The 22,528-nt window shown below is 43.4% G+C and overlaps 1 protein-coding gene and 2 pseudogenes across 2 annotated transcripts; 2 read left to right on the top strand and 1 right to left on the bottom strand.

Annotated features, from left to right (window-relative positions):
* Window positions 1-1,026: 1,026 nt before the first annotated feature.
* Window positions 1,027-4,829, top strand: LOC111978715 (membrane-associated progesterone receptor component 1). Of its 2 annotated transcripts, none has more exons than XM_024008930.2 (3): window positions 1,027-1,400; window positions 2,667-2,822; window positions 4,563-4,829. In XM_024008930.2, the coding sequence occupies exons 1-3, from the start codon at window positions 1,106-1,108 to the stop codon at window positions 4,673-4,675; spliced, it is 564 nt and encodes a 187-aa protein (XP_023864698.1). In that variant the 5' UTR covers window positions 1,027-1,105; the 3' UTR covers window positions 4,676-4,829. The 2 variants fall into 2 exon arrangements, with proteins under 2 accessions (XP_023864698.1, XP_023864699.1); XM_024008931.2 differs by having other exon boundaries at window positions 1,032-1,400; window positions 3,306-4,829.
* A 4,899-nt stretch (window positions 4,830-9,728) lies between these two features.
* LOC111977986 (target of rapamycin complex subunit lst8-like) lies at window positions 9,729-16,142 on the top strand (annotated as a pseudogene).
* A 2,021-nt stretch (window positions 16,143-18,163) lies between these two features.
* On the bottom strand, window positions 18,164-22,016 carry LOC111977985 (BRICHOS domain-containing protein 5-like; annotated as a pseudogene).
* Window positions 22,017-22,528: the final 512 nt, after the last annotated feature.

Here is a 22,528-nt window from a genome sequence, read left to right as displayed (position 1 = left end):
TGCAGATACCGTTGGGGTCAGAAGTTTACATACACTTTGGTTGGAGTCATTAAAACTTGTTTTTCAACCACTCCATAATGTTCTTGTTAACAAACTATAGTTTTGGCAAGTCGGTTAGGACATCTACTTTGTGCATGACACAAGTAATTTTTCCAACAATTGTTTACAGACAGATTATTTCACTTATAATTCACTGTATCACAATTCCAGTGGGTCAGAAGTTTACATACACTAAATTGACAGTGCCTTTAAACAGCCGGGAAAAAATATTCTGTAGTTAATTTTCTCAAATTCTAAAGGCACAACCTAAATTCGAGCCAATATCTTATGTATTTGAATATGTTATTACTCCAACCCCGTGAAAGTGACAAACTGACACGTTTTCATGTTCGTCAAATAACTATATCGAATGAGTGACTTTGATTTGACGGCCGCACATGCGCAGTTTTGGCGCGAGACGCCCGTTAAACCCGATGACATGTTTCTGGCACGAGTTTAGCTAGACAACGTCGCCATGAAATCGCCTACACGTGTGATCGGGGATTTCTACTGGAGAAGCAGTTTCTGCCTATCTTGATCCTGWACTGTACTGTATTGGATAAGGATATTAAAGGAGTAGCTAGCTACAGGATGTGATATCATTATTCAGAATGACGACGACGTCGTTATCAAGGTCCCATTTTTTTCGTCTTTTGATTCAAATAATTTAATAACAGTTTAATTGTTTGTTAATAAAAAATAAAATGCATGCCCTACCCACCATGCAAGACAAGATTGTCAGTATTCAATTAATTATAAGGTCATATTTGCTACCAAAAWTCTGATCTGAATTAATGTATACGCAGAACATTTTATATTGATAAAATAGATATGATTGTTAAAGGCATCAAATTGATGTAATACATTTTTTAAAACATAAAGCCCATTGGTCAAAACTGCATAAGAGTTCATTTTTGGTCTCTGTGATTGGTGCATTGACACACACCCTCGATAAGCCTCATGTCCCAGTACAGTCACCAGTCAGCCACAGATGAAAGGGGAAACCTTATAATAAGGCATCGTTGGTACGTAGCCTACAGTCCCACCCAAGCATAGAGAAACAAACATGGCTGATACAGAGACAGCCGAGGAATCTTCTTCAGGAATTTTGCAAGAAATGTTCACGTCCCCGTTGAATTTGAGTCTGCTTGGCCTATGCATATTTATTTTACTCAGAATCTTCTGCGGAGACAAGCCTGCAGACAAGGGCGAGGTTGAGGAACCTCTGCCTAAACTCAAGAACAGAGATTTCACTTTAGCGGAGCTGCAACCGTACGATGGGCTTCAAAATCGAAGAATTCTCATGGCTGTCAATTCAAAGGTGTTTGATGTAACCACAGGAAAGAAATTATACGGGCCAGGTAAAATAAGTTGTAGGCTATTTACATTTGTTATTTCCGCTCAAAGGAATGGTTGGCGCAACTGTAGCCAAGTGGCTTGCCCAGTAAACTTAATACATACGTGTCTTACTTTGTGTCTATTGAGTATGTGTATAACTAGTACGACCATTCTAAAACGCCACACCCCCTTCTTCATAAATCATTGCCSGTGATCGAATTTCACAACACGCGAGCTGTAGCCTCGAGAGACCGCTGACGGGTGTAGTTCTTCCTGACGTCGTTATTCCGGGTAATCAGAAACGGAACAACAGAGCCCTCTGGCGGAGATGCGGCTACACAAGCTGCAACTGGAGTGTTCAACGGAGTTGGCATGTTGTAAACTCACGGAGATGATTAATCATGTCCTACGCTATTAAGCAAGCCCTTCTGAGGAACACCCTCACTGAAAATATGTAGAAGTTGCATATATTCTCAGTCTGTATAATAGGGTAAACTATTTATCTTATTGATGTTCCTCACTTTTGAGTTGTGCCTCAGTTCTTTTCATGTCAATTCAGAACAAATAGCTTGAGGTTTAATGTTCAATTCAGCCAGACCAGATAGTTGCACAAAGTAAGGCTTGTTGAGGCCTATTGAAGAGCAATAATAGGCCTACTGGCTGACTCTCATTCCAAGAATTCAGGCTATCTTATCTTTCAGTCTCAACTTCGAGAATAGAGGGCTTGTTGTTGGGCTATCTTTGAAGCCATCTGATCTTAGAATAGAGCAAGGTATGTCTGGAGGGTGGAAATTTAACTTTATTTTCACAAAATTTAAGAAACAGTGCATACTTGTTTCATTTAAGGGGCAATTTGCAATTGCTACCTCAATTTTTGGACTTTTAAATGCATTATATAAATCCAAGTTTGGTTCTTGAAGAATATAACTGATAAATGCCTCATGTGCTTCGTTGTACCCATCAGAACCACAAATAGAAGCTTGTTTTACTCCAATGTTTGTAGACAAAGTAAGTAAACATGGTTAAAACAGTTTTATATAGTTTTAATATGGATGGTCAGTATTTGCATCCATAGCTCTGTCTATGAATTTGAGTGGGGTTACATTTCTCCAGCCTCATTCTTCTAATTTTTACCAAAACGGGCTGGGCGGGCGTATGCTTTTGTTTTCAACGGCTGATTGCCGCTTTAAATGGTAGTCATCAGCAAATGTATAAACCTTGACAAATAGTTTGTGTATTCACAATCACATTTTAAATGAATCTCTTTGTCTGTGTGTGTTGTTCTCCAGTGGGTCCATATGGATTGTTGGCTGGTAAAGATGCCTCCAGGGGCCTGGCCACTTTCTGTCTGGAGAAGGAGGCCCTGAAAGACACACACGATGACCTCTCGGACCTCAATGCCATGCAACAGGAGAGCCTCAATGAATGGGAGACCCAGTTCACCCGTGAGTTAATGGACGAGTTGGTAGAAGTTGGTACAAAACACTTTAGATACAGTATTTTCAACTTCTACCTCAAGCGAAATGTACCTCTTGCAGTCAACATCACATGCACACACTCCACTCAACAGAATGTAGTGCAAACTGTTGATGCACCTCGTGGGGTGTCTGTTTCTGCAGTCCGTTTCTGCTTCAGCCAACACCTCTTTGGTCTGTTGTTTTACTTGACTACGATAGAAGAGTTAGCTACAGCACATTCAGTATGGCACCATACCTGGGCATAATGTCGTAAACACTACTTCGCATCAAATGAACACTTTCAATCAATTACATTGGGTAGTGCTGTGAATTGAAACCCAGACAAGGGAGGCAGTCTTTGTAGGCTAAGGCTAGTGATTACAATGTCCTAGAGCTCAGCTGTGGTGTCGTGTGTAGCGAATGTCTCTCAGGAACTCAATGTTCTTTTCTACTTCTTCCTGCCTTTCACAGAAAAGTATGACTATGTTGGCAAACTTCTGAAACCTGGAGAGGAACCCTCTGAGTACACTGATGACGAGGAGGTCAAGGACAAAAATAAGGACTAGAACTCACAAGTGCACACAGGAAATTCAGATGCTTTAATTATTTTGGATCATGTGATCCATATTGGCTTGTGGTGCGGCCATTGAGCGAAATGCTTTCTCCTGGATGGCTTTTGCATTATATCATTGTCATGGACCATCACCTCTTATGCTATGTTTAATATGCCACAGACCTTAAAGCCGCAATCAGCAGTTGAAACAATAACAAAGCATTATCAAGCCCCTGTTTAGGTAAAAAAGAATCTGGATGCAGCGACTGACCATCCATGATATTAAATTATAGTTTTAACTATGTTTTTTAGGCTAAATAGTGTTTGTTTACATTTACTTTGTTTACACACATTGGAGTAAAACAAGCTTATATGTTGGGTTCTAATGGGGTACGACATTTTAACTATTGAACTAAACTCGTGAGGCATTTATAAGTTATATTCGTCAAAAATCAAGGGGTTAATATCATTCAATTATAAGTCCAAAAGTGGATGTAGCAACTGCAGATTGCCCCTTTTAATTGACCAAAATGCACCAGATTTTTATGTTCAGGTTACAATACATTTTGAATACCGTAGTGTCTTTGTAAAAGCAGTATACAGGTAGTATACACCTTTCTTGTATTTCTCTACATGTTTATTTTTTGTATATGGTGATGTTTTGTATGTGATCTTGCCGGATTGTTTCTATATTTTATTGTTCATTTAAAAAACAAACATCTTGGGCTACCTATCAAACAATCTTTTGTGTATAAAACCAGTAGATGACTGTAATACCACGGAGGGGAACCACCATGACCTAATGATGTGTGCCGGTGTGTAAGATGGTGGACTGGAAAAAAATGAGAAAATTGCAACATGTTTTGAGTGAATATGGAGTGGTGGATCACACAGAACTTTTGGAAGAGCTACAGAAGCAAATTGAACGTGACCAGAGTGGGGATGAATTAACTGTGGTGGCAGGTGCGGTGAAGACCGCAGAGTTTGAGCCTCATCATGATGATAAAGATGGTTCTAGCCCAGTGGGAATGAGATTTTTGGAGAGAATGGATCCTTGCCTTCTGGCAGATCCGTATGTGATGTCAGGTTGGGTGGAGAAGAGGTTTGGGAATGTTAGGTCGGTGAAGGTGACTCGAAGTGGAATCATTTTTATTTTTTGTGTTTCTGTCATCCAGAGGGAGTATGCACTCCGCATCACACGACTGAGGACAAGAACTGTGACTTGCTTTCCTCTCTGGAGCAAGGTGCCGCTGAAAGGAGTGATAACTGGAGTGCCGTTAAGTGTTGAGGAGGATCAAATGAAGTTAAAGATTCTCAGTGTCTGTGACGCCCGCCGTTTGGTGTSACGCAGACCCGGTGGAGAGTGGTGAAACTGAGAAGACACTGTCTGCACTACTGAGTTTTTATGCAGAGTTTTTACCAAATAAAGTGAAGTAATGATGTCCGTTATCCCATGAGAGCTTTTGTCCCAAACCCATTACAGTGTTTTAGGTGTCAAGCTTATAGTCATGTTGTAGGAGGGAGATTCCTAGATGTGAGAAGTGTGCAGGAGGACATGAGACAGGAATGTGTAGTTTCTGTGGAAAAAGTTGTGTATAAACTGTAGGGGTAACCATGGTGCTGGAGATCAGAGGTGTCTGGTGAGAGAAAGGCAGGTTGAGGTTGCCAGGATCAGAGTACAGTAGTGTAGAAGGTGTCATATGCTGAGGCAGTGAAGAGAGTAGTAGAGGAAGATGGGTCCAAGGTGAGGGATCCTAAGAGGATCCCTGTGAGTAGGCCAATAGAGAGTGATAGGAATAACGTGCTTCTGTAAGGTTGTTTTTTTTAGCGTTCATTGCCATTGCTGTCAACTTTACCGCAGGAATGGATCATAGATCACAGAGGATAGATGTTGTGGTGGCAGTTGCAGAGATGTACTTGGGTGTATGAGATTTTACTGAAGAAGACTTACAAGGTGTTTTGAACGATAGTGTCCCATCCTTCCAGGCTGCTGGCCTTGTGTCGGATCAGCCAAAGTAGTGGTGTAGGGTTAGTTGGTAGGACAATTTTTTTCACAAAGTGTATTGAATTCATACTACAGAATAGTAGGCTGATGCACAGCCAATACAATAGGTTGCTGCATGCATCTATAACATTTGTTTGTGGACCACCATAATTCCAAAGAAGAAGAAGGCAGAGGTCGGATGGCGCGTTGAGTAAAGTTTATGGAAATTAGTGTAAAACTGTAGCATTGAAGAATGGCGCAAAACGGGTTAAAGTTGTTAATGAAGATAGGACTCGGTTTGATAATGCCTCGTTCTTTTTGGAGTAATTTTTCATAGATAAAAATGTAATTTTGAGAGATCCATTTGCGGTCAAGGAGAGGGTGGAGGGTGTACTGGGAAAGGTGGAGTCAAAGTGACCAGGAGTGGTATGGTGTTGATGTATTGTATATCACAAGAACAAAAATAAACTGTGTCTCTGGGAGTTATCAGAGTATGATGTAGAAAGCTTTGATTTTCTGAACAGGGCACTGGTAAAAGGTGTCATCTCTGGCGTCGTGGTGGAAATTAAGGCTGGAAATCTAAAGCACCACGTTTCACGTACCAGGAGTAGTAGATGCAAGTCCATTGAACCTTATGGTGAATGGAAGAAACAGTGGCGACCTGTAATTTTTGGCCTGTTTTGCATGTTATTTTGGCATTAATACGTGTCACATATKATTTTGCAAACAATGTAAAATACATATATTGAGTTAATAAAGCCGCATACAAGCATGGTCTTTTTTTGCTTTCTTAAGGCAGCTCCAAAATACAGATGTTTCAGCCTAGCTCAGTGCTCTCTGTGGTCGAGAGGCAGCCAGCGGAAAATACAGAGTGTAGGTGTTGGTAATCTTCTCTAGTTGCGCCGTGATTGGCTTAGTGTTCTGTCACTCATGGGGACACTATGTCATCGCAACATCTACAGGGAGAGCTAGAAAGTTCAAGCCCCCTTGGGTGCTGCCATATAAACTCAGCAAAAAAGAAACATCCCTTTTTCAGGACCCTGTCTTTCAAAGATAATTTGTAAAAATCCAAATAACTTCACAGATCTTCATTGTAAAGGGTTTAAACACTGTTTCCCATGCTTGTTCAATGAACCATAAACAATTAATGAACATGCACCTGTGGAATGGTTGTTAAGATACTAACAGCTTACAGACGGTAGGCAATTAAGGTCACAGTTATGAACATTTAGGACACTAAAGAGGCCTTTCTACTGACTCTGAAAAACACCAAAAGAAAGATGCCCAGAGTTCCTGCTCATCTGTGTGAACGTGCCTTAGGCATGCTGCAAGGAGGCATGAGGACTGCAGATGTGGCCAGTGCAATAAATTCGCCTATGGGCACAAACCCACCGTTGCTGGACCAGACAGGACTGGCAAAAAGTGCTCTTCACTGATGAGTCGCGGTTTTGTCTCACCAGAGGTGATAGTCGGATTCACGTTTATTGTCGAAGGAATGAGCGTTACACCGAGGCCTGTACTCTGGAGCGGGATCGATTTGGAGGTGGAGGGTCCGTCATGGTCTGGGGCGGTGTGTTACAGCATCATCGGACTGAGCTTGTTGTCATTGCAGGCAATCTCAACACTGTGCGTTACAGGGAAGACATCCTCCTCCGTCATGTGGTACCCTTCCTGCAGGCTCACCCTGACATGACCCTCCAGCATGACAATGCCACCAGCCATATTGCTTGTTCTGTGCGTGATTTCCTGCAAGACAGGAATGTCAGTGCTCTGCCATGGCCAGCGAAGAGCCCGGATCTCAATCCCATTGAGCACGCCTGGGACCTGTTGGATCGGAGGGTGAGGGCTAGGGCCATACCCCCCAGAAATGTCCGGGAACTTGCAGGTGCCTTGGTAGAAGAGTGGGGTAACATCTTACAGCAAGAACTGGCAAATCTGGTGCAGTCCATGAGGAGGAGATGCACTGCAGTACTTAATGCAGCTGGTGGTTACACCAGATACTGACTGTAACTTTTGATTTTGACCCCCTTTRTGTTCAGGGACATAGTATTCCATTTCTGTTAGTCACATGTCTGTGGAACTTGTTCAGTTTATGTCTCAGTTGAATCTTGTTATGTTCATACAAATATTTACACATGTCAAGTTTGCTGAAAATAAACACAGTTGACAGTTTGAGGATGTTTTTTTTTGTTGCTGATTTTATTTACATTAGAAGTGCCCATCCAAGAAGGCTCAAGGTCATTGGCCACAGATAAAAATTACTTCAAATCACATTATATCTACTGTAGCTTTGATTGGACTGATCATGTCAACATTATACTTTCAAAATCTTAGCTAGCAAGCTAGACAAGCAGTCATCATCATGAATCACGTTGACAATCTACTAGCAAATCCTTTTTAATCCTTGTCATATAAAGAGAAATGATAGACCAAACGAATCGGTGCTCATTGGCCATTGGATCTAAACATTACACAACAAGTTGGAAATCGCAAATTGAACAATGAGTGGTTTGGAAGGAATCATTGGCTAACTGCAAACATTGCAAAGCAATCACTATTTTGCTTCCCCTGTTATTTGGTGGAGAGGGTGTGTAGTCCAAGTCTGGGTTTAAGGGTCTCTTTTCCAAGCTTAAAAGGATAAACATTCACACTCAACACTGTGGGCCAGAAAAGGTTGAATACATTGGCCATGCTGTCAATCCAGTATGACTTCTGCCGCGTTCAAAACAACTGGAAACTCAGAACTAGGAAATCTCAGACTTCAGTGAGTACAAGACAACTGGGAACTCATAAAAAAACTAGCTCTGACTGGGAAAATACATTTTCAACAGTCATCCAACTCGGAATTCCAAGTCGGGAACACGGGCCTCTTTCTAGAACTCCGACCTGAAGATCACTGACGTCATGATTTGACCTTGTTTTTTTCAGAGTTCACAGTTGTCTTGAAAGCACCATAAATCCAGAGAATGACAAACTTTGATGACAATGTTTCATGACAACATTTTCCCATAAGAAGGAATGCTGCGCCAACTTCCTGTTCAAGTGAGCACAGCACAATGGTGAGTCCAAAAATGTATTTTATGCTGCTGCATAAATGATGTAATGTGCAAGGGAGATATGTATACTGTAGCTAAGAAAGTAATACTAAGTGTATGTTGTGTAGTAAGCTTTTAGTAGGCCATGTGTCTCACCCTAATAATTTGGTCCCTTTCCCCCTCATAACTTAGCCTACTGTTCTGACTTGGTGGTGCACATGTAGCCTTTTTTTWGAGAAATGTCATCATCGAATATTGTAAGAGCTTTCATTGTCTGCTTATCTGCCCACTTTATTTATCCTACAGTTCTGACTTGGTGTACAGGGAGAATACTGTAAGAACGGTTCATGTTCTGAATTATGTCGCTGTACATTTCAAAAGTGCTGAACAAATAGTTATATTGACTACGTCCGTCTTAGCTCGCTCATTAGTGTCTTATTCAAAATTACGGATTGCCTCTAATGTGCTCATCGTTCCCTTATGCCATAATTTGTACATCTCAATTGTCAGTAGAAACCACATTTGTTTAAGCAAGTCAGCCATATTAGCTATGTTTTTTTTAAAGGCAGTAAATGAGGCTGAATAAACTGTTTCGCTGTCAGACAAAGCACAGACAAAGTTCCCGAGTTCCAGGAGTGCCCTGTAAGGGTGAAGGTAGTCGAAGTAGCAAGAATCCGGGCTGTCCACCAGGTCTCCTATACATAGGCAGTGTAAATTGTGGAAGCAAGTGCAAACAGTGGTGTAAAGTATTTAAGTAAAAATACTTTAAAATACTGCTTAAGTAGTTTTTTCGGGTGTCTGTACTTTACTATTTATATTTCTGACAAATTTTAGTTTTAGTCCACTACTTCCTAAAGAAAATAATGTACTTTTTACTCCATACATTTTCCCTGACACCCAAAAGTACTTCAAATGCTTAGTAGAACAGGGCAATTGGCCAATTCACACACTTATCGAGAGAACATCCCTACTGCTTCTGATCTGCTGGACTCACTAAATACAAATGTTTCGTTTGTAAATTATGTCTGAGTGTTGGAGTGTGCCCTGGCTATTCGTAAAATGTCAAAAAAATCAAGAAGGCATGTGAAATTATTTATACTTTTGATACTGAAGTATATTTCAAACCAAATACTTTTACACAGTTACTCAAGTAGTATTTTACTGGGTGATTTTCACTTTTACTTGAGTCATTTTCTATAAAGGTATCTTTACTTTTACTCAATTATGACAATTGGGTACTTTTTCAACCACTGCGTGCAAATGTTTTTGTTTTTTTTCCTGTTTTTCTGCCTTAAAGTTCCTCAGTTTTCACCCCACATGGAAGGTGGCTGCATGCACCTATAACGTATGTTTGCGGACTGCCATAATACCATAGAAGTAGTAGAAGAAGAAGAAACTAAAACAAAAAAAACAACCGCCACCCCAGTAGAACATATTTGCCACCACCAAGTGACTGCAGAACCTAGCCGGTACCAAAAAAAAGATTTGAATCCGGAACTTATTGTACAGTACTTGTTGTAGTGGGGAGCTATTTGACGCCGTTAAGTATTTCTGTAAATAACACATGCAAGGGTAATCTTTACATAACCTTTGTCATTAAAATTCTACACATATTGGAGGTAAGATAATATATTTTTATTGGTGCTATTTGTACACGATTTATGTGACTGTCATCTGGACCATGCCACCAAATGGTTTAACAAACTAAATAGACAAGGAGACTAGCTAGCATAGCTAACTTTTCTGTGGTCCATCGCGCGACAGCATTACGAGTTGTCTCTGCGCTCTTGTACGTTAAATTGTAAATTATTTCCTTTAATATACTTTAGAAACTCATCAAGGTAAAGATTTTACTACTGTGCTGTAGAAAAACAAAATGTAGCTCTCGTTGACGCGCAATATCCAACGCGTGCGCATGGACCAGAGTTTAAAAAAGCTAGCTAGGCTAACGTCTGGCGAGTTGTTGACATTATAAATACCTGTTAGCTAACGTTAAGTAACAGTGATAAAAAGTTATTGTTCGCTAGCATTATTGCTCTTGAATGCCTCTAATATTTTATGCTGTTTACAGTGACAACATACCTGCACTCAAGCATGAATGTGAACCAGGGACAGTGGGTAGCGACCCGTTGATTCTGGACTCTGTATCCTTACGTCCACTTGCTTCACACGAATTCATCAAGACCTTTCTTGCAGATTTAGCTTTCATTTCGTTTCTAGACCACCAGTTGTTGTTTGTTGTAACAACTTAGAAATTGCTCCAAGTCTCCAACTCCTTCAATTGGAGATATTTTTGTGAACATCCCAGTGAGCACAATCCTTTTAAAATATGTATTTTGCTCATAGGGATGTTGTTTCACAATGACTATAGCTAGCTACCTTTTAATATGTATGTTGTTGCACAATGATTATAGCTAGCAACCTTTAATTATATTCTTAACCAGTACTTTCACCAAGTGAACTCCCTCGAAGTTACTCCCAACAGAAGTATGATTGCAGGTTTGTTGAGAAATAAAATAGGCAAAACCATACATATAATTATCATCATAATTAATGTGGGCTTGACTGTGTGTCTTTTGTTCTTTTCCAAAGGTTATCAACACATCCGTATGTGTGATCTAAACTCCAATAACCCAACCCCGGTCATAAACTATGACGGCGTCAGTGGACTTCCATGAGGACGATCGCTGGATCTACACAGGAGGAGAGGACTGCATGGCTCGCATCTGGGACCTGGGGTACTGTTGATAATACTGTCTGCCTGCCTGCCTGTGGGGCATGTTATGGCATTCTCACCAAGCTGAACATTGCTCTGGTCCAAGGTCAAGGAACCTGCAATGCCAGAGGATCTTTCAGGTCAATGCTCCCATAAACTGTGTGTGTGTCTTCATCCCAACCAYGTAAGTCAGTGGCTGCGGTCCAAACGCTTAAAAGACACACCCTATCATGTCACTCGTTCAGCCTGCAATGATTGTGTTTTCAGCCACCGGTGGCTTGTGGGTGCTTTATATGCACTACATTAAATTATTAGTGCATGTCTACTTATATTAAATATATAATTATTAATATTTGCCTACTGTATGATAGCTAGCAAATTAATTAGCTAACTAACGTTAGCCTGGGTGTGTCTTTTAGACTGCAACCAGTGTCTCAAAAGTGATTTGATATATGCCACCACTAGAGGGAGCACTGTTACTGGACTGTCAGCATTGTACTGTTGATAAACACCTAGGCTAATCCTAACTTTCTTTAAACTCTGTCTATTGTATCTAATTGATTCTCAATCGGGCTTGTGCATTTTCCAGGCTGACTTGATCGTGGGGGACCAGAGCGGTGTGATCCATATCTGGGATCTGAAGACCGATCACAATGAGCAGCTTATTCCTGAACCAGAAGTGTCCATCAACTCAGTCCACATCGACCCTGACGCCACCTACATGGCAGCAGTCAATGGCTCGGTCAGTATGCTTAACAAATGAATTATGTTATACTGGACTGTACACTCTAATACATAATTTACACTGAACAAAAATATATGTGAAAGGTGTTGGTTTCATGAGCTGAAATAAAATATCCCAGAAATGTTCCATATGCACAAAAAGCTTATTTCTCTCAAATGTTGTGCCCAATTTTGTTTACATCCCTGTTGTGGCATATCAAGAAGCTGATTAAACAGCATGATCATTACACAGGTGCACCCTGTGCTGGGAACAATAAAAGGCCACTCTAAAATGTGCAGTTTTGTCACACAACACAATGCTACAAATGTCTCAAGTTGAGGGAGCATGCAATTGGCATTCTGACTGCAGGAATATCCACCAGAGCTGTTGCCAGAGAATTTAATATTCATTCCTCTACCATAAGCCGCTTCCAACATCGTTGTAGAGAATTTGGCAGTACATCCAACCAGCCTCACAACCGCAGACCACGTGTAACCACACCAGCTCAGGACCTCCACATCCGGCTTCTTTACCTGATGGATCATCTGAGACCAGCCACCCAGACAGCTGATGAAACTGTAGGTTTGCACAAACTGTCAGAAACCGTCTCATCTGCATGCTCATCGTCCTTACCAGTGTCTTGACCTGACTGCAGTTTGGCGTCGTAACCAACTTCGGTGAGAAAATGCTCACCTTCGATGGCCACTGGCACGCTAGAGAAGTGTGCTCTTCATGGATGAATCCCGGTTTCAACGGTATCGGGCAGATGGCAGAAAGCGTGTATGGCGTTGTGTGGGAAAGCGGTTTGCTGATGTCAATGTTGTGAAAAGAGTGCACCATTTTGGCAGTGGGGTTACAGTATGGGCAGGCATAAACTACGGACAAGAACTCAATTGCATTTTATCACAGGCAATTTAAATTCAGAGATACCGTGACGAGATCCTGAGGCCCTATTCATGACATTCGTCTGCCTCCATCACCTCATGTTTCAGCATGATAATGCACAGCCCCATGTTGCAAGGATCTGTACACAATTCCTGGAAGCTGAAAATGTCCCAGTTCTTCCATGGCCTGCATACTCACTAGACATGTCACCCAATGAGCATGTTTGGGATTCTCTGGATCGACGTGTACGACAGCGGGTTCCAGTTCCCGCCAATATCCAGCAACTTCACACAGCCATTGAAGATGAGTGGAACAACATTCCACAGGCCACAATCAACAGCCTGATCAACTCTATGTGAAGGAGATGTGTCACGCTGCATGAGGCAAATGGGCGTGGTGCGACAGAGGGATACTGACTGGTTTTGATCACGCCCCTACTGTTTTTCTTAAAGGTATATCTGACCAACAGATGCATGTCATATTCCCCCAATCAGTGAAATCCATAGATTAGGGCCTAAGGAATTTATTTAAATTGACTATTTCCTTATATGAACTGTGTAAGTCAGTAAAATCTTTGAATTGTTCCATGTTTCTATTTTGTTCAGTGTAGTAATTGTGATCTCGCTCCACCTCACAGGGAAACTGTTACGTGTGGAACCTGGCAGGAGGGATGGGTGACGAGGTGACACAGCTCACCCAAAAACCAAGATCCCGCTAATAAGCACCTAGTCCGCTGCAAATTCAGCCCTGATTCTACGTGAGTACAACACAACACCACACATATTTTAAGGAATGTGTGCATAATGCAGCCTATACGAATCTTAGTAGTCAGATTTGATTGCACGTCTTGTATAGTAAGTTTTTATGTGACTTAACTGTGTTTTCCCAACAGGCTGCTGGCAACCTGCTCGGCAGACCAGACGTGTAAGAGGAGGATGTCTAACTACTCTCTGATGACGAGTTGAGCATGGAGTAACAACCCTGGCGAGAAGACGTCTCTCGAGGCTGGGATGTGGGCGACTGTGCCTCTCTGGAGACATCACCAGTACGTTTGTGACAGGTCAGTGCTAAGTTGTATGATGGTAATACTACGATCATTACTAATATGAGTTGTGTATTGACACTTCATCTAGCTCTGTTCCTGGAAAGCTACCATCCTGGAGGTTTTCACTCCAACCCTAATCTAGCGCATCTGATTCTAATTATTAGCTAGTTGATAAACTTAATCAGATTAGTTACAGACATGGGTTAAGTGAAAAATGTACAGAAGGTTAGCTCATCCAGGACAAGGTTGTTTTTTGAAATAGAGAACGTACAGGAGGGTAGCCTCTTCAGGAACAGCGAGTTTGAAGTAGAAAAATGTCACAGGAGAGGTAGCTCTTCAGGGACAGGGTTGAAGTGAAAAGTACAGGAGGTAGGCTCTTCAGGGAACAGGTTGAAGGTGCACACCTACAGGAGGGTATTGCTCATAGGGCAGGGTTGAAGTTGAAAACTTACCAGAGGGTACTCTCAGGGACGGTTGAAGTGAAAATTACAGGAGTAGCCTGCAGGACAGGGTTGACAGTGAAAACTTACAGGAGGTAGCTCTCCAGGGGACAGGAGAGTTAGGTGAACCTACAGGAGGGAAAGCTCCACTCAGGACAGGGTTGAAGTGAAAATGTACAGGAGGTAGCTCTTCAGGACAGGTTGAAGTGAAAAAACTTACAGGAGTCAGCTCTTCAGGACAGTGTTGAAGAAATAGAACTTACAGAGAGGAAGCTCCACTACGGAAGGGTTGATAGTGAAACTACAGGAGGGTAGCTCTCCAGGACTAGGCGTTTGAATGAAAATACTTACAGGAGAGGTAGCTTCTTCAGGGACAGGGTTGAAGTGAAAACTTACAGGGAGCGGTAGCTCTTCAGGGACAGGGTTGAAGTGAACTTACAGAGGGAACTCACTAGGGACAGGGTTGAAGTTGAAAACTTTACAGGCAGGGTAGCTCTCCAGGGACAGGGTTGAAAGTGAAAAACTTACAGGAGGGTATCTCTTTCAGGGACAGTTGAATGCAAAACACTTACAGGAGGGTAGCTCTCCAGGGAAACAGGTTTGAAGTGAAAACTTACAGGAGGGTAGGCTCTTCAGGACAGGTTTAAGTGAACTTACAGAGGTAGCCTCCAGGGACAGGGTTGAAGTGAAAACTACAGGAGGGTAGGCTCTTCAGGGACAGGGTTGAAGTTGAAACTTACAGGAGGTAGCTCTTCAGGGACAGGTTGAAGTGAAAATTACAGGAGGGTAGCTCTCCAGGACCAGGGTTGAAGTGAAACTTACAGCGAGGTCAGCTCTCTGCAGGGACAGGGTTTGAAGTGAAAACATACAGGAGCGGTAGGCTCTTTAGGGACAGGGTTGAAGCAGTATGAAAACTTCTTTTCACTTTTTTTTTTGAACGTGCCGTCCTTGGCCAGCCCTCTACCGCATTCTCTCAGATGACCTTCTTGATCCAAATCAGTCAGGTTTCAAGACTAGTCATCACTGAGAACTGCTCTCCTGTGTCACGGAGGCGCTCCGCACGCTAAATGCTAACTCTCTCTCGTCTCTGCTCTTCATGCCTCTAGACCTATTCGGCTGCCTTTTGATACTGGTGAACCATCAGATCCCCTCTCACACCCTCTCCGAGCTGGGCCGATCTCCGGCGCGGCCACGCTTGGATTGCGTCCTACCTTGACAGCGTCGCTCCTACCAGGTGGCGTGGTGAGAATATGGTCTCCGACCACGTGCTCTCACCACTTGTGTCCCCAGGGCTCTGTTCTAGGCCCCTCCTATTCTCGCATACACCAAGTTCACTTGGTCTGTCTATCTCCACATGGTTTCCTATCATGCTAATGCAGACGACACACAGATTAATTCTTCTCCGTTCCCCCCCTCTGATAATCAGGTGGAATCGCATCTCTCATGTCTGGCAGACCATGTATCAGTTGCGGATGACGGATCAATCCTCAAAGCTGAACCTCGCCAAGACGGAGCTGTCTTTCCCGGGAAGACTGCCCGCTCATGATCTCGCCTCAACGGTCTGACAACTCCATGTGTCCTCCTTCCCAGAGTGCTGAAGAACCTTGGCGGTGATCCTGACAACACCGCTGTCGTTCTCAACTAACGATCAGCGGCCGTTGGACCGTTCCTGTAGGTCATGCTCTACAACATTCGCAGAGTACGACCTGCCTCACGCAGGGGAAGCGGCGCAGGTCTAATCCAGGCAACTTGCATCTCCCGGCTTCTGGATACTGCAACTCGCTGTTGGCTGGGCTCCTGCGTGCCATTAAACCCTGCATCCTACAACTCATCCAGAACGCCGCAGCCCGTCTGGTGTCAACTTCCAAGTTCCTCGTCCACGTCCACCGCGGCTCCTCCGCTTCTCTCCACTGGCTCTCCAGTTGAAGCTCGCATCCGCTAGCAAGACCATGGTGCTTTCCTAACGGAGCTGTGAGGGGAACGGCACCTCGCGTACCTTCAGGCTCTGATCAGCGCCCCTACACCCAAACAAGGCACTGCGTTCATCCACCTCTGGCCTGCTCGCCTCCCTACCTCTGAGGAAGTACAGTTCCCGCTCCAGCCCAGTCAAAACTGTTCGCTGCTCTGGCACCCCCAAATGGTTGGAACAAACTCCCTGCACGACGCCAGGTCAGCGGAGTCAATCACCACCTTCCGGAGAGCACCTGAAACCCCACCATCTTTAAGGAATACCTAGGATAGGATAAAGTAATCCTTCTAACCCCCCCCCCTTAAAAGTTAGATGCACTATTGTTAAAGTGGTTGCTCCATGCGATATCATAACCTAGCATCGACCCGCTCCCGTATTCACCGCGTGAATAACTATATCAGTCCCTTCAAATAGTAGCTCCACACTCTCCTTCCTACATACCAAGAACGGTTGCTAATGACCTTTAAATGTAAATGTTTATAATGTAAACCTACAGGGTAGCTCACTAGGGACAGGGTTGAAGTGAAAACTTACAGGGTAGCTCACTAGGGACAGGGTTGAAGTGAAAACCTACAGGGTAGCTCACTAGGGACAGGGTTGGAGAGACCTGAACTAGAGTAAATGATTGTTTTGCGGTTGAAAGTGACTGACTTCCATCCTAGTGTGGCTAGATTGACTTAACTGACTTTGGGCAGTTCTGACGTAACGATCAATAAATGTGTGATGTATGTGTTACAGCCTCTTCTGACAACCTGGCATGGCAGTGGTGTGTGGAGACCGGGGAGATTAAGAGGGAGTACAGCGGCCATCAGAAGGCTGTGGTGTGTCTTGGCTGATGAGGAGCTACTCTATAGCGAACCTCTGTGACTGTAGATAAATATCCACACAGCTGTTTGTCTCACAGCGAAGCTCTTTGACTGTAGATAAATATCCACCTGTCTATGTCTCTCACAGCTTCTGCTTGCACAATAGTTTATTTATGAGGGGAGAGGCTCTTTTTATATTTGTCCAAAGGACTACATTGAAACAGCCTGGGGATACAGGGAGAGTGTGTCATGGCCTTGTTTGTCTTATAGCTTGGGCAAGGAGTATTGTGATGGGCCACAGCTAGATGAATGTATTTAAATTCACTAACTTAATCAAAGGTGAAAGGTCTCAAAAGTTAAGTCTTTAAAAAATCTGATGGATATCTGGAAAGAGGACTGCATCCCACCAGTGACTGTACAGGATATAACAGGGCTGCATCCCACCAGTGACTGTCCAGGATATAACAGGGCTGCATCCCACCAGTGACTGTNCATCCCACCAGTGACTGTCCAGGATATAACAGGGCTGCATCCCACCAGTGACTGTTCAGGATATAAGAGGGCTGCATCCCACCAGTGACTGTTCAGGATATAAGAGGGCTGTATCCCATGTGTGATCGTACGGGATATGATGAATTCCAGTAACAAGACTAACTGGTGTGCAACATTTACTCTGTGGTGCTTTTGTCTTGACACTCACACTTGACACACACTTTTTAGTGTGAAGTGTTAGCATCTTTCCATTTTCTTTCTTTTTAGTACCCTAAAAAAGAGAATCTATACACAACTTGGTTTATTGAAGGGATCAAGTCATTTTAAGAGATTCCTGCAAACAGGAATGGTTACACACATGATGACTCATCTGCTGTGGGTTACAGTACAGGAAATAACAAGAACAAAAATAACGGACAACTCTGCCACAAGGGAACGTATTAAACATTAAGGAAAGGTGACGAGGGTAGTCTGCAGATAAACTTCACAGCTTGTTACCGTCGCTTATCTCTCAGAAGGGAAAGGACTGGAGCGGAGGCATAGGAGGGACTAAGGTGGCAGGGGCTGCAGTATTGAGAGTGAAAGCCAGCTCCTGTTCCCCGGTTGTATTCAGTGTTTTTTGGAGCTGGCGACACTCCGGTTTCTTAGCYGGGATGAGAAGTAGCACTTTGTTTCCCTGATAAGCGCTGGTATGTGCTGCCTGAGACTGGATGATGGCAGGTCACTCCGGCAGGGAGTAGAAGCAGACAGACACACAGATGTTACTAGGGAAGCAGATGTCTATGCAGAAGTAGACTAAATGCTGTTTACCTGGACCGTCACAGAGTGAGAGAGAGAAGGTCTGTTACTTAACAGGCAGTTTGGTAGAAAAGACCAACAAAACCTCAAAGTATGCAAGTCATAACTACTGCCTGCTAATGGAACCGTATCTCCATTGAGTTTTACTCACTTGGTGATTGAGTAGCAAATTCATCCTCTAAAATAGTTGGCTATCAATGCTCTCTGCTACAGAGAGAGTTAGATACTGTATTGGTCATCTACCTGCTGTAGTTAGGTAGCAGTGAGTTTAGCCTAAAGGTTGTTCTTCTTATTTACTGCTGTGACTTTGTAAAGGTCACACAGCACTGTTTTTCACGATTATGTTTCTCACGCTGTTCTGGAAAGATCTGCCAGCACACAGACAGGGAGCAAGGAGCTGCTCTATTCTGGAAACATCTGCCAGCACACAGACAGGGAGCAAGGAGCTGCTCTATTCTGGAAAGATCTGCCAGCACACAGACAGGGAGCTGCTCTATATTCTGGAACATCTGCCAGCACACAGACAGGGAGCAAGGAGCTGCTCTATCTGGAAAATCTGCCGCACACAGACAGGGAGCTGCTCTATTCTGGAAAGATCTGCCAGCACACACGACAGTGGAGCTGCTCTATTCTGGAAACATCTGCCAGCACACAGACAGGGAGCTGCTCTATTCTGGAAACATCTGCCAGCACACAGACAGGGAGCTACTCTATTCTGGAAACATCTGCCAGCACACAGACGGGGAGCAAGGAACTTGTTTAACAAAAGGGCTCAGGTCTTTGCTTTGTATGACTATTGACTTCTCAGAATTGAATATAACATTTGACACGCTTTAAAATAAAATGCTTCACAGTTTCATCTCTAATGCTTATGTCATTGTAAATGTCAAGGCAAGTGAATGTGTATTTAGCATTTTTGACACAGGGCCTGTAGAGGATCCTCCAGGGTGGGCACGTCCACCTGACTGCCCCCCATCACCCCCAGAAACTCTGTCTGTCTCTGGGTCTCATTCCCCAACAACACCAACTGGCTCTCCTGGCAGGAGATGATCACATTTGTAATTGTTGGAGCACATTATTTCAGGATTATTAGGAATGATGAGAATAAGCAACATGTACACCAGAGGAGTTATGATTGCACTCAGTGGTTTTTCAAACGACAAATAAAAATGGTGTAAATTAACGTATAACAGAATGGTTCAAAATAGCTGTTGCAGACAAACTCAAGTTGTAATTATAGTGCAGTGTCTTTATTGGATCACTTCAGTGGTCTGCCAGGTTATTGTCTCAGCTCTGGTGTCTCTCATTTGGCACAAAGACCATTTAGTAATTGCACCATGTACACTATTGATGAGTCCGATAGGGACCACTTAACATGCTGTTACGCCTGAGCAAACCTTCTAACAATCTGTTTCCCTCCACTCTGAAGAGCATTGTGCTGCAGAACGGAGAGATTGACCCCAGAAAGGCCCAGCATTTCTATAAAGATTAAGTCTATCCAGTAAATCAGACACTGAATGACCACAATCGGTGGGTCTGATGCTAAAGTCTAGTTTTATGAGATACTTGATACCATGCGAGTCACATCTCAAACGACTCAGATAGCATGAGAAAAGCATGAAACACTTAGGATTTTGGCATATTTATCTTTTGAGAGAGCTATTCTATGTAAGTAACTAAAGTCTATACAACCAATGAATGATTTAGTCCAGCTGCACAGTGGCCCTTCACTATGAGGTAATGACATGAGTAGCTTCATCATACCCGAGCTCTTGTGAATAGATGAATTAGCCTAGGCCTAAATGAGATAACCATTATTCAATTTGATATGAGCAAGTAATCATCTCATGAAGTAAAATACCTAATGAATAGGCAGCAAGGACACAGCTGGATGTCATCATGGCCCTGTAGATTCACAGTTCCACAGCAGAAAAGCAACCCATCCATTCTGTAATGACCATTGACATTGACCACACATAACCAAAAAGCATACCTCATTAAAAGTTGTCCTCTGCCAGACTGGCCCTTCCCTCGCTAACCAACCATAGTTTCTCCTCTTTCTCCAGTACAGCGAAGCCTTAACAAGCACAGTACTCCCCAAACAGAGTGGCCATTGTGCAGGTCTGAGCCTCACTGCTGTCCCAACCTGTAAGGGGATCCAGGGGAGAGAGGGGGCTAGGAGGATCAGATGCCCTGAGGAATTCAGTCCTGGAGAGACTCACTACACTATAAGCATGTAAGGCCTTGTTTGGTCTATTTTTCTATAGACCAAACAAGGCCTTACATCTTTCTCTCTGGACTGGGAGAGGAAAGGGATTACAAAATCAACACCCCTAAATCCAATAGGGTCTGGCTGGGTATGGAGAGGGAGGCAGAAGTGGCACTAAGCTATGAGTCCCTTCCTATGATCCACCCCTACTGCCACTTTACACATTAGCAGCAACAGTGTGACTCACCTCAGCTCCAATAAAACAAAGGTTGGTTTGGAGAGTGGCTGTAAGTACAGTAAGCTGTTTCTGCATACCCTTTAGTTGTTGCCATGCCAATTTAAGTCCCAAAACGGCATAGTTCCTCTGAGACTCATATGATGTGAAATCCAAAGTAGTATGTTTCATACGCTGTTATAAATTGAAAGAGTGACCATCTTTACCTGTTGTGTTGATTGCTGGAGGAGGGAGTGCACATTTTCATAATCAGATCTCTCCATCTTACGCAGGAAGCAAGTATCCCGGTTCTCAGGCTTGTAACATATCAAACCCTGCACAAACATGAGTCAGTTCAGTGAAGTGTTGTTGAATACTGAGAAACAGCCACACCAATAGAAAGGTCGGAGCTTGTCTCAGTTCAATATACTTTCAACTCAGAAAASTCTTCCTACATGTTTGACATCAAAGAGCACGGTGGACGTGTGGTTGGCCTGTGAGGTCACAGAATAGGTCACCAGGTTGTTGTGCTTGTCCACCAATGCTGATCGATTGATCAGGGTTCCAGTCTGATCCGGAACTGTGATTCTAACAACCTGTAAAGACTACAGTAGAGGGATAGGTTTACTCAGTGTAAACTCACTATCAACATTGTGATTGTACAAGTGTGAGTGAATATTTTGTCCATCAACTACAGTCATGTGTGCTTCTATGCTTGATTGGGCTACAGCAACTCATAGTTTAAATGCCAGATACAAAGCACTGCGTTCCGACAGGTGAATCAGATGTGAGTTGTCTCTCCTACCTCTTCGTCCGGCTGTCTGAGCCATAGATGCCCCGTGACGCTGAGGGCGATGATGACAGGGAGGAGAGTGGCACTGAGGGTCACCCAGAATGTCTTGTGTGGGAACCAGTAGGACACTGCTGGCCCGTTGTCCTGAGGATGAGACCATTCACAACGACAGCTTATCACAATCTACATAGTCATTCTTGTCTGGGTGGGCGTCTGTTTATGGATTCAACAATATTGTTGACTTCAACAACACATTTTCTACAGTTGAAATGACTCACCTATACTCTGAGTACAGCACAAATAATATCACATCTTTGTGTTTCTATGAAAATGACCTTTCCAAGAGCAATATGTAATAAAAACAAACTTGTTGAGGCTAATAAAAAAATCCAAATTTTGCCACAGATCATTTAAAGCACCACTGAGAGAGGTACAGATGAATCCTACTCCTACCACGCATGGTCTCATGGTCTGAGAGTCCTTTAGGTGCCTTTTGGCAAACACCAAGTGGGCTGCCATGTGCCTTTTACTGAGGAGTTGCTTCCGTCTGGCAACTTTTCCATAAAGGCCTGATTGGTGAAGTGCTGCAGAGATGGTTGTTCTTCTGGAACGTTCTCCCATCTCCACAGAGGAACTCTGGAGCTCTGTCAGAGTGACCATCGGATTCTTGGTCACCCCCCTGACCAAGGCCCTTCTCCCCCGATTGCTCAGTTTGGCCGTGCAGCCAGCTCTATGAAGAGTCTTGGTGGTTCAAAACTTAATTAAGAATGATGGAAGCCACTGTGTTCTTGGGGACCTTCTTATGCTACAGACATGTTTTGGTACCCTTCCCCAGATCTGTGCCTTCGACACAATCCTGTCTCTGAGCTCTACAGACAATTCCCTCAACCTCATGGCTAGGTTTTTGCTCTTACTTACACTGTCAACTGAGAGACCTTATATAGACAGGTGTATGCCCAAACAATTACATTTTCCACAGGAGGTCTCCAATCAAGTTGTAGAAACATCGATGGAAACAGGATGCACCTGAG

Source organism: Salvelinus sp. IW2-2015, linkage group LG18 (genome assembly GCF_002910315.2).
Source record: "Salvelinus sp. IW2-2015 linkage group LG18, ASM291031v2, whole genome shotgun sequence".
Taxonomy (NCBI): Eukaryota; Metazoa; Chordata; class Actinopteri; order Salmoniformes; family Salmonidae; genus Salvelinus; species Salvelinus sp. IW2-2015.
This window is presented reverse-complemented; position numbering and strand designations above follow the sequence as displayed.